Raw genomic sequence first — 11692 nt, 5'->3', positions numbered from 1 at the left:
CGGCTGTGCCGCGTGCTCCCCGGCGAAGTGCACCCGGCCCTCATGGGTGAACAAGGCCTGCGAGTAATCCACGAACTGGTACGGCGTGAAGGCAGCAAAAGCGCCCAGGGCGTGCTGGTCCAGCTGCCACTTCTGGATCACGTGCTGGTCGCAGGTGTACTGCAGGTACTCCTTGCTCACCTGGTGGATGTCCGCCAGGTCTTGCAGCACCACGTCCAGGCACTTCTCGTCGGTGAGGGGCAGGAAGAACTCAGCATCGTTGTTCCAGGTGTAGGAGGCCAGGATGACGCCCACACCGCTGGAGAAGTTGTGGCTGGGGTAGTAGATGAAGCGGGAGGGGCGGTCGGTGACCGAGTACCCCCCGCGGATCCCGTCCTTCTCCCAGAACCTCTCGGAGCAGGCCAGGATGATTTTGGTGCTGCTGGCATAGTTGATGGAGCGCAGGGCGTGGGCCTTGGCGGGGGACAGCGGCGGCAGGAACTGGATGTGCCTGGTGGCTTTGGCGCTGGAAGTGACAAGAACGTAATCTGCAGTGATGATGGTGGGGGACAGCGTGTCTGGAGCGCGGTAGAACACTCGGACTTTGTCGCCCTTCCTCATGATCTTCTCCACAGTGCAGTTGAACCGGATGATGTTGGGCAGCGCCTTGTGGAAGGCTTTGGGCAGCTGGTCAAACCCTCCGGTGATTTCATCAAAACTGGAAGGGGAGGAGAAGCGGGAGGTGTGGGAAGGACGGGGGGTTTAGGGAGTGTAAAAATAAAAACCTGAGCTCCTCTGGAGACACCAGCGGAGCTTGGGGGTCAGATTGAGCTGCGAGTGGCTCCTGTTTGGGATCACTCTGACATTTTCTGTTGTGGGGATGGGGTTGGGCTGCAGGGACAGCACTCACATCTCCTCAGAGAAGATGTCAAAGTCCCACAGGGAGGCGAGGAAGGACAGGTAAAACCCCGAGTCTTCGTTCAGCAAGTCACCGATCATCTCAACAGCTCCTCGGCTCAGCCCCCCGACCTTGGTCAAATATTCCTGGAGATCCCAGGAGAAGAGAGGGACACAGGTTGTTACCTCAGCTAGGGCTCCACTGGAGCTGTGCTGGCCCCATTCTCAGCCTTTTATAAGCAGATCCAAAAGGTGACAGAGGAAGGGATTAGAGTGAGCAGGTTAATTATCAAGAGCTGGTATTAAATTTATCCTTGAGTCCAAGCCCATTACCTTGGTGGAGAAGGAGTCGTGTTGAGCCAGATATTTCCTGCAATCAGTGGTCTGGAACTTCTTAAAAGCCTGGAGAAGAAACATTGATGTATTCACTGGAAAAGGATCTATTTCCAAAAGTGCTGCCCAAAATTCTCTCAGGATTTCAGGGTTTGGTAACCCTTGCAGCTTCTGCACATCAAGTTTCAAGCAGCTGTGCCTCGGTGTGGCATTTTCTGCTCATCCAAGTCCCGGTAGACTCCTTCCAAGGGATTTCTTATGGACAAAGAGGGGTTTTGCAACCATCTGTCTTTGTTTCTGAGCCTCTCTACTTTTGACCCCCGAAAGGACCCTGTTCTTCCCCAATTTATGGCCAAGTTTTCTCCAACTCATCTCATTGTTCAGGCAAGGGGACACCACGGGAAAACCTTATACCTTGCTCAGGACCTCCCGGTAGAGCTGGTCGGGGCTCTTGCCCCTCTCCGACGGCTTCACCGTGTAATTCAGGACATCAGGGTTCCTGTTGACCTCCTCAGCCCTGACCCGAGCACCCTTCAGGAAGTACCAGGTGTTGTTGTCCCTCTGGATGAAAGGGTTCAACTTCAGGTTGAACTGGCGGATGAATTCGCGGACCAGCCTGGAAAAAAGGGTGATGGTGCTGAAATCCAGCCACCAACCCCCCAGCTCTGCCACCAGAACATTTTGTCCCCTTGGCACAAATCCTGAACCCCGGGGAAGCACTGGGGATGATTTTCCCCCCAGACTGGGCTGGTCCCTCACCCGGCCACGGGTGTGGACACGCTCTCACCTGTGCTTGCCTGGCAGGCGCATGGCTCCCAGCTCCACGTACCAGTCCTGTCCCTCGGGCCGGTACGTCCGGATCCGCCCCCCGACCCAGCTGCTCCTTTCCAGAATGGTGACCTAGAAAAAATTGCACGGAGGCTGGAAGGGTTTGGGAAATGGCTTATTTGAAGTGAAACTCCCTCAAAACCAGGTCCAGAGGGTGGGACAGATCCCCTTCAGGTGGCAAATGAAGCACCTGTAGATCCAAACCCTTCTCTGCTGGCCAAGACGTCTCTGCCTACGGGGTAGTTTCTCATTTCCCAATTCCTGGGCTGCATTTAGACACCAGCTCTGGTGAGAAGGTTCTTGTGGTGGTTCAGGGTTTTGGGGCTCTGAAATCAGCACCAATCTGTCCCCACGTGCCTTGTAAACCCTCTTTGAGACTCACAGGCGCCTTGGGATGGTTTGGAAACCCCTGGAATTTCCGTTGCCCTAAAGATAGAACTTAAAGGACTCATTTGATTCACAGGAACCAACCAATAGGGGAAATTACCGGGGACAAATCTCCTTCCCTTCCTTCAGGGGTTGGACCACTGCATTTCCTTTTCCCTGGAAGGCTTTCAGAGGAGGGAAACAAGCCTGGGAGACCCATGCGGGATTCCCCACCTCGTGCCCGGCGTCGCGGAGCAGCTTGGCCGCCGTCAGCCCGCCGATCCCAGCGCCCACCACGACCACGTGCGCCGGGCGGGCCGCGTGCTCCAGCCCATCCCGGGCGATCTGCAGCAGCTCCTCGTAGTCCTGGTCGTGGAGACAATACTCGGGAAAGCACGGGAACCGCTGGGCGCTCAGCAGACCCGCCAGCAGGAGGATCTGGAAAACGGCTGGGGAGGGAATAAGATGAGGGAAGGCAAGAATGTGGTGTTGGCACAAACTGTGTTGGCATCCAAGACCTAAAAAGAGGAACTGGGGTGGTTGTGAAACTCCTGGCTGGAGCAGGTCCACCGTGGAAGGTGTCAGGAGGTGTCAGTGAGGATGATTCCCATTTTCTAGGAAAAATCAGCCCATAGATGATTTTTTGGTTCTCCATATCTGTACAGCTGTTGTGGTGAGTACCCAGAATGACTCTGACCTTCTTAGAATAAGACCCAAAGCTTTCAAGAACAGTAATTAGTGTCACTCATGTGAAAGAACCGAGGCACCTCGTTGTCACCAGTGACCTTTCCCATACCTGGGTAATTTGGGGAGTTTTTATGTGAAGGGTGGAGGGAAAAGACAAGATTGGGCAGATGGATCTGATGGGGACTTGCACAGACAGGAGAGCTGGAGATAAAATTTCACAGAAAGGTGGATGAATTGGAGGGATGAAGAGAGATGGGATTTATCTTCTTTAAAATTCCCTAATTAAAATTTTTCTACTTCATTTTAGAGAATTTTACTCTCCTTTAAAATCCCCTCCTTTTAAAAATCCTTCCCAATTTAAAATCCTCTCCTTTAAAATTACTGTGTCTTTGAGATGCCCACAGGGAGCAGCAAACAGACCCAAAATTACCATTTCCACCAGAACAGACACAAGGTTATTTAACATTTTCCCTGTGGAAGAAAATTTGGGCTGAGAACCAAACTCTGTACCCTCCTGTCCCCTGTTCCCTCCTCTGCCCTCTGCCTTGGGATTTTCCTAGTTTTGGTTTCTGTTTTTCAAAATAATAAAGAGCAACTTTCATTTTCTTTTCCTTCTCCTAAATGCTGCCAATCTTCTTCCAGGGAAAAAACAAAAAAAACTTTGGAAACACTACTTTGGGTAATTTTTACTGCTTGAAAATGCCTGGGAATTGTGTGGTTTTGTTTGTTTTGTTTTGTTTTTTTTTTTTTTTTTTTTTTTTTTTTCCGGAGTAGCCCCAGAACTGGGGTGGATCTGCCAGGAATCCACCTTGGAGCCTTTATCATCCAACATCTGAGGCAGGTGTTTCAACAGCCCCTCAAGCTGATCAAGACACCAACCACTAGTGTGAAAAAGATTTAGGAAGAATTTGCTCCAGAAATCCTGTTAACAGTGGGATAAGGTTGGATTGACCTGCAAAAAAACCTATGGACCATTTGGGAGATCCTGTTTGGAGATCAGAGCAAATATCCTGGGACTAGCTCTTGGAGGTGTCACCTCCATCAGGTGGTCTTTTGGGAAGATGTGGAGCATCTCCACCTTCCGTCAGGTGGTTTTTTTGGGGGAAGACGTGCAGCATCTCCACCTTCCCAAAAGGAGATTTTTTTTGGGAAGGTGCCTGGACCTCCAGGTGACCATGTAACAGCCCAGCTGGGAAAAGGGAGACCTGGCAAAGAGATGGAACCCAAACACCAAACCCAGACAGCAAAGATGAAAGAAATCCAGGAAAAAGCCCACTGAGATCTCAGGATTCGAGGGGAGGAATCACTCACCAGTCTCAGTCATCGCTCCAGGAGGAAGATGAAGCCTCTGCTGAGATTGCAATTCATTTTATACCCCAGCTTAAGAGGGGAAAAAAAAAAAAGAAGCAACCTGGTGCTTCCAAAAACCCCTCTGCCAATCAGTGCAACCCGGAAGGGAGTGCAGTGTGATTTGTCATCAGAAGGGGAACCAGAAATTGAGCAGAGTCAATTTCCTCTGCTGGATTTTTTTTTTTTTTTTTTTTTTTTTTTTGCCCCCCTTTAGTCTCTGGAGCAAAGTCAGCTGTCAAGTGCATGCTTTGGGGTGTACCATGTTTACCCAGACACTGTGGCCGCACCCTGCTCCTCCAGAGGCAGCAATTTCCCAGAAGGGAACAATTGGGTTTGGGGGTTTTTTCCTGGTATTGCACAAAGACTGCTGAAATCTGTTCAGCCATCAGGGGCAGCTTTCTGAACCCTGGGGAGACTTTCAAAATATGATTTCAGGGGCGAAAACAAGCATTTTTGGGGAAAATTCATCTGCTGGATGCTCTTAGGTGTTGGCAGTTTTGGCTTGATCTTGCCTCCATTATAACAGAGGAGGTGACGAATTGTTTGAGTGGGAAGGAGACTTTAAAGATCACCCAGAACTTCACTGAAATTGCAAAAACTCAGTATTTTTCCTAGAAATGAGACCAGTATTTTTCCAGAATATAGTGCCAAAGCACCATAAACTCATCTGAGGAACCATCTCTTTGTTCTTGGACCGAGAGCTCCTGCTTGGAGCTCTCACCATATTTTATCCTGTCCAATCACCACAAAACTGTGGGATTTCACTACATATGATCATAAAACATCTCAGGATGAAGGAACATTCAGTCAAACAAAATTTAGGGAGCATTTTGGAGGGTTTTGCCCAAAATTTTGCTCTTTGGTGGTGCGTGGGGGTATTCTTGTGGTTCCTGCAGGATTCCCAATGCCATGGTCTTGGTTGTGCTGGTTTGAAGGCAAACCAGCGGGGGAAATCAACCCCACACAAATCCCTTGTGAGAGATTTTAAGTCATAGTTACAATTTAATAGAAAAATCACAATAAATGCAACGAATACAGAAAATTGGCTTAAAACCACACAGTGAGAGCATAGCCTGGCCCCTTTGAGGCAGGGTGGTGGTCACAGTCTGGTTAATCAGTAGTTTCAGGGCTGTTGAAGTGATGTTTGGAGTTTTATTAATTACTTGGTGTCCCAAGTCATTATATTACGAGATTACATGTGTTCGAGATTGTGTGTGCTCAGATTCAAGTGGTACATCCCCCAGGGTGGGGAGGTTCACGACGGAACGATGCAGTCCTGTGAGTCACAGGATGTTTTTGGGGTCCTTGATGGTTTCTTGACTCCTTCCTGTGCTGTCTTGGTTAAAATTGGGTGACAAACATTTTTGGGAAGTTTTCTTCTGAGAAAAACTGAAGGACTGAAGGTTTTTCTTGATTTTTTTTTGTCTTGGAGCGTGTCACTATTTAAGAAAATCCACCAGCTGCATTGGAAAAAAGTAAAAGTATCATTTTTTGGGTTTGGGTCTGGCTTTATGTTTTATGATTTATGATTTATGGTTTGCTGGTTGTTCCTCCGTGGGGTGTCAACACCAACTTCCAAAACCACACCTGGAAAAACAAATCCTGAGAGATTTGGGAATTACACGGTGAAACTGGCCCAGATGCATATTTCCAGTAAAGGCAGAGAGTTTGGAGTGAAGGCAGCTGATTTCAGATTGCCCTAATAAAACCTGGATTAACACGTGCCCCAGCAAGCTGCTTTGGGATCAACCTCAGTGACGGGGACATCATAATTTTCTGGGCATCAACAATCCACCAGTTGCAAAAGTTGTCCCTCCCATCTTCCTGCTGGCATCTGCTGATTCCCTGAAGGTTACGGGAAGGTGAGTTGCAGCCTGGCACCGGTTGCATCACGAGGCAGGGAATCAGAGGGTGGGAGAAGGGATGGGGATTTCTTTCCAAATCGCTCTTGCCTGGTTTTAAAGTTGGGGGAAAAAAAAAGAAAAAAGAAAAAAAAAGTGGGGTTTCATTCCACATGTTGTGTGGGGCATCATGAGCGTGTTGGAGGGCACCTGGAATGGTAGAGGGTGCTCTCCTGGGAGCGTTTCCCTGTGGAGATGAAAAGGGACTGAGGTTATGTAAAGCACCAGGAGGGAAAACCCCGTGTGGATTTATTAATGAGGTAATTAGCCCTAATGAGTCTCTGGGCCGGCAGGCACAGGTTGGAGAGCCCTGGGCAGGTCCTGGTGAGGAAAGATGTGCTTTCAAAGCATTTACTTGTCCATCATTTCCTGCTTGGCCAGAGGATTCCCTGGATACACCTGTCGCACGCAACACTTCTGGGACTGGGGGCATAATGAAAGAAATGAATGCAAGAAATGAACTCCTCCTCCCAGGGAGGAGTTTTTATTCGTGGGGTGGTGATAACCAGCTCACCTGGAGTTTTGAGGGGAGAAAAACCACTTATTTTCACCAGGAAAACACCATTAGGGCTATTTTTCCATGTGGAAAACACGAATTTCTTCCTGCCTGCTGAGAGAGGGGAACCAGCAGAGTCCCTTTTCTCACCTGGGCGGGGGGGGGGATCCCAGCAAAACCCTTCCCAACAAACGATCCATCCCTGCTTCTGCCATCCCAATTTTCCCGGCGGAGCTTCCCCAAACCTTCTGGGTACCAACCCGGGGGGACAAGGCGGGGGAAAGGGCAGGAGCAGGGGGGGCAGGGGGGCGCCGCTCCCGCGCGTTCCCGCGGTTCCAAAGGGTTTCCAGGAGGTTTGGGGATGGGTTTGGGATGGCGTTACCTCTAGAGGGCTCTGGCTGAGCGGAGCTGCTGCTCAGCCTTTCGTCTCTCCCTCCCGGATACCCGCTCGGCCTTCCGGAGCCGCGCTCGGCATCGCCTCCATTGTGTCCTGCCGGGGGAGGCTCTGGGGTGCAAGGGGGGCTCTGGGCATCGCCCCCTCCCTGCCTGGGAACGGAGGACGCTTTTGACGCGGAAAAACCCCGCGGAAGCCGGGGACGAAGGCAGGTAACGGGGAGAAGGAGGGACAGGGATGCGGGTCGGCTCCCAGCGGGGCTGGAGACGGCAGCGGGGGCTGTTCCTGGCTCCTTTGGGGAGGGGACGAGGGACAGGCAGGATAGAGAGGGAGGCCTGGGCTCCGCAGGGGCGGGGATGCTCCTGAATGCAGTCCCCAGCGCCCCGCCGCTGATTCCCGGGGAGCGGAGAGCCGGGAGGAAGAGGAGGATGCTGCGGGATGGGATCTGCCAGAACGGCGGGGGCAAAGCAGGACTCTTCTGCTCAGGATTAGTCCTGGATGCAGGGGCTGTGAAAACCCGGCATTCCCGGAGGAGACTGCACGAAAAGGGTGAAATCTCGAGCGGGAGGCACTGTTTGTGTGTGTGTGTGGGGAATTCCTCGATTTCAAGGGGTTTCTCCTCCCTGCAGGGGATTTTGGGGAGCCCCGAGGGAGGAACGTGCGTTGTTTCCTCTGCCATGGAGCCGTGGGTGCTGCTGGATCCGCGGCAGAAGGCTCTGTATCTCGATGTGATGCACGAGAGCTATGAGACCCTCATGTCCCTGGGTAAGGACCCCCCAAAAATCTCTTTCCTTGTTGTATGTCCCCCTGTCCTTCCTTTGCTTCAAGCAAAGCAGTTTGGGAAGAGGAGCTGAAGGATCTGGGCGAGTTTCCAGGGGGATTTCCCCAAGCCCCAGCCCTCTCCTCAATTATTTTTCTTCAGGAAAATGTTATTGATCTCTCCTAATTTAAATTGAAAATTCTGGGACTGGAGTGCCCCTTGGCATCTCCACATTTCCAGTTCAAACTGGGATCAGCTCCATGTTGGATCTCTCTTCCTCCTCCTTGGGAGAACAAGATTTTTAGGGGGAATCTTGTTGTTGCTCTATTGTTTTTAATCCTACCCTGCTCCAATCCGGGCCACACCCTCCCCTTTTCTTCCTCCCTTTTCCCAGCAGCTCAGGGGCTGATGAGTGAAAAAGCGACAATTTTAAGGAGAATCCTGGTGCTGCTACCATTATTTCAGCTCCCTCATGCTTTCACCTTTTCCTGCTTCTCCCTTTTCCCAGCAGCTCAGGGGCCGATGAGTGAAAAAGCGAAAATTTTAAGGACAATCCTGTTGTTACTCCTTTATTTTTAATCCTATTTCTCCCTTTTCCCAGCAGCTCAGGGGCTGGTGAGTGAAAAAGCAGTGGAGAGAGGAGCACTGGAGAGCAGTGCTGGGCACTCATCCCGCACCCTGGAGCGGGAGAAGCCCCTGGGCTCCCACCGGCGCAAAGCGAAGCGCCCAGACAAAGCCGTGCCCCTCAAACCCACCACGCTCCCCAAACTCGGCCGTGCCAAACCCCCGCGTGGACAAGGACCGTGCCGGGAGCGGCCGTTCGGCTGCGCCGACTGTGGGAAGAGCTTCCCGTGGGCCTCGCACCTGGAGCGGCACCTGCGGGTGCACACGGGCGAGCGGCCCTTTGGCTGCCCCGAGTGCGGCGAGACCTACAGCCAGAGCTCGCACCTGCGGCAGCACCGCCGCACCCACGCCACGGGCGACCGCCCGCACAAGTGCGGTGACTGCGGGAAGCGCTTCGCTGACGCCGCCGAGCTGGCGGCCCACGGCCGCGGCCATGCCGCTGACAAACCCCACAAGTGCGGCGACTGCGGGAAGGGCTTCGTGTGGGCCTCGCACCTGGAGCGGCACCGCCGCGTGCACACCGGCGAGAAGCCTTTTGGGTGTGCCGAGTGCGGCGAGGCGTTCAGCCAGGGCTCGCACCTGGCCAAGCACCGCCGCAGCCATGCCGGCGAGCGGCCGCACCGCTGCCTGGCCTGCGGGAAGACCTTCAGCCAGAGCTCGGACCTGGCGCGGCACCGCCGCACGCACCTGGGCAGGAGGCCGCTGCGCTGCGGCGACTGCGGGAAGCTGTTCCGGGCGGGGCCGGCGCTGGCGCGGCACCAGCGGTGCCACAGCCGGGAGCACTCGCACCGCTGCGGCGACTGCGGGAAGGGCTTCGTGTGGGCCTCGCACCTGGAGCGGCACCGCCGCGTGCACACCGGCGAGCGGCCCTTCCCCTGCGGCAGCTGCGGCGAGCGCTTCACGCAGAAGGCGCATCTGCTGCAGCACCGCAAGACGCACTCGCCGGAGCGGCCCTACAAGTGTGGCGACTGCGGGAAGCGCTTTGGGGAAGCACCGCTGTTCCTGGTGCACCAGCGCGGCCACACTGAGCACAAGAGCTACACCTGTGACGATTGTGGGAAGGGATTTGCCTGGGCGTCGCACCTGGAACGGCACCGCCGCGTGCACACCGGGGAGAAGCCGTTCAAGTGTCCCGAGTGTGGCGAGGCGTTCAGCCAGGGGTCACATCTCGGCAAGCACCGCCGCAGCCACCTCCCCAAGGCTGCGGGGCCCTCACCCCTGGCCAGGACCCGGCTCACTGGGGACACACCTGGAGCTCGCAGCAGCGAGGAGCCCTAAGGACTAAGAGGCTCCTCAGTGTGATGGATGCAGAGAGACAACTTCTTGGGAGGTTGCAGTTTATTGCAGCTCTGAGACACATGAAAAGTCTCTGTTTCGGCCCACATGTTCAAAGAATGAATTGAAGTTCTTCAGTTCTTAGTCTCAGAGTTCTTTATTGTATCTTATCTATAAAATTTTTATCCTGCCCAGCCGAGGTCTGCTCAGCAGGATAGTCAGAGCTACTCTGACTGCCCTCAGGGCGGTGTTATCTCTTTATACCACAAACTACGCATAACATGTTTACAATTACTTTCCAATACCTATCTCCTATGTTAGACAGTGAGTTTCTATTCTAAACCAATCTGTAAGTGCCAACATCACAGCAGAAGATGGAGGTAGAGAAGAAGAAGAAGAAGAAAGGTTGGACACGCCCAAATCCCTCCATCTTGTCCCCAAAACCCCTACTCTAAAAACCTCAAAATCTACTTTTTCACCTAGTGATAATTTTATTAGTACATTACGTAAACTTCTGTGGCTTTCAGGCCTTCATGCAAAGCTGGTAATTTGCTCCGTGGGTCATAATCAAACCCACAGGTGTTCTGGGCTGTGTGCCAGGGTCTCTGACTCCCCTGGCAGGGGTCCCGGCTGCTCTGGACACCCAAAGGGATGCACTGAGTTCCGGCAACAACTGAGGGAAAAACTTGTCTTGGACACCAAGTGACACTTGAAGGGCTCTGGGGTGAGTGACACTGCTCTGCCATGGCACAGGGTGGGATTTATCTGCCCTGGTGTCTCCCCACAGTGATGGGTGAATATTTGCACCTGCTACAGTTGAGACCCCAAAAAAGGGACAATCTGGGGGAGAAGGAGCCGATTCCCAAAGGAAACAGCGCTTGGCTCCATCAGGGAATGGTGGGGGAATCAGGGCTGGTTCTGGTACAAAAATCCAGGGGTGTTGTGCTGCCAGCTGGTGGGAGAAGGGGATGGAGGGGATGAAGATGCTCAGGATGAGCAGGAGGTGCTGGCACAGGGCAGGAATAAACTGGGAGTCCCACACCTCGTGCACACATGTGTCTCTTTGTTTACATAAGAACAAAAGGAAGGAAAGAAGGAATTAAAAACAAAGAAAAAAAGAGAAGGAAAAAGGGGAAGGAGCTGTGACAAAAGGCAGAAAAGGGCTGCGCACAATGGCCGAGGCCCTCTGGCGGCAAGAGCTGCGAGTCACTTTGCTCGGGGGTAAAAATAATAACAATAATAATAATAATAATAATAATAATAATAATAATAATAATAATAATAATAATAATAATAATAATAATAATAATAATTATTATTATTATTATTATTATTATTATTATTATTATTTAGCCACAGGCAGCACTATGCAGTGTCGGGCAATCAAATCAAGCTGTGGCAAGAGAATGAGGAGCTTAATATTGGAAATAAAATAAAATAAATAAAATAAAATAAAGCTGGAGATTCCTCCAGCCAGGACAAGTCTTCAGAGGGGGCAGGTGAATGCTGAATGATGAATAGAAGACATGGTCATAAATATTTTTTTTCTCTAATAACACTTTGGAAACCCTTTCTGAGGGCCTGGATACAATAAAAGCAACTCCTGAGAAATATCACAGCAACATTTTGGGAAATTTGGTGTTATTGCCTCATTTTACATCCTCAGAACAGCTCATAGAAGGGAATGGCTTGACTGAGTTCCGTTATCACGTTCTCCATCCTAAACCCCAAAAAATTAATTTTGGGGACAGAAGTTATGCAATCAAATGTTTGAAGTGAGCAATCCAAGATTTTACAGCAAA

General features: G+C 51.8%; 2 protein-coding genes across 5 annotated transcripts in view; one reads left to right on the top strand and one right to left on the bottom strand.

Annotated features, from left to right (window-relative positions):
- IL4I1 (interleukin 4 induced 1) overlaps positions 1 to 4414 on the bottom strand; it is a 4750-nt gene extending 336 nt beyond the window's left edge. The window contains exons 1-7 of the mRNA XM_063182055.1: positions 4402 to 4414; positions 2638 to 2921; positions 1997 to 2109; positions 1624 to 1825; positions 1210 to 1278; positions 890 to 1023; positions 1 to 697 (exon numbers count right to left, since the gene is read on the bottom strand). The exon at positions 1 to 697 is cut by the window's left edge and continues 336 nt beyond it. Of these exons, the coding sequence (XP_063038125.1) occupies positions 1 to 697; positions 890 to 1023; positions 1210 to 1278; positions 1624 to 1825; positions 1997 to 2109; positions 2638 to 2921; positions 4402 to 4414 (1512 nt within the window). The remainder of the gene's footprint in view (positions 698 to 889; positions 1024 to 1209; positions 1279 to 1623; positions 1826 to 1996; positions 2110 to 2637; positions 2922 to 4401) is intronic.
- Positions 4415 to 7306: 2892 nt separating this feature from the next.
- LOC134433178 (zinc finger protein CKR1-like) lies at positions 7307 to 10027 on the top strand. 4 transcript variants are annotated; one of them, XM_063182053.1, is made up of 3 exons: positions 7307 to 7439; positions 7861 to 7996; positions 8596 to 10027. In XM_063182053.1, exons 2-3 carry the CDS (start codon positions 7909 to 7911, stop codon positions 9891 to 9893), a joined length of 1386 nt encoding a protein of 461 aa, XP_063038123.1. In that variant the 5' UTR covers positions 7307 to 7439; positions 7861 to 7908; the 3' UTR covers positions 9894 to 10027. The 4 variants fall into 4 exon arrangements, with proteins under 4 accessions (XP_063038123.1, XP_063038120.1, XP_063038121.1 ...); XM_063182050.1 differs by having other exon boundaries at positions 8593 to 10027; XM_063182051.1 differs by having other exon boundaries at positions 7321 to 7443; positions 8593 to 10027.
- Positions 10028 to 11692: the final 1665 nt, after the last annotated feature.

This window comes from Melospiza melodia, unplaced genomic scaffold, assembly GCF_035770615.1.
Source record: "Melospiza melodia melodia isolate bMelMel2 unplaced genomic scaffold, bMelMel2.pri scaffold_148, whole genome shotgun sequence".
NCBI lineage: Eukaryota > Metazoa > Chordata > Aves > Passeriformes > Passerellidae > Melospiza > Melospiza melodia.
This window is presented reverse-complemented; position numbering and strand designations above follow the sequence as displayed.

Bases quoted from the DNA above. Each gene is read 5' to 3' on its own strand.
- LOC134433178 (XM_063182050.1), top strand. From the start codon at position 7,909: ATGGAGCCGTGGGTGCTGCTGGATCCGCGGCAGAAGGCTCTGTATCTC. The intron at 7,997-8,592 runs GTAAGGACCCCC...CCCTTTTCCCAG, and splicing joins TGAGACCCTCATGTCCCTGG to CAGCTCAGGGGCTGGTGAGT.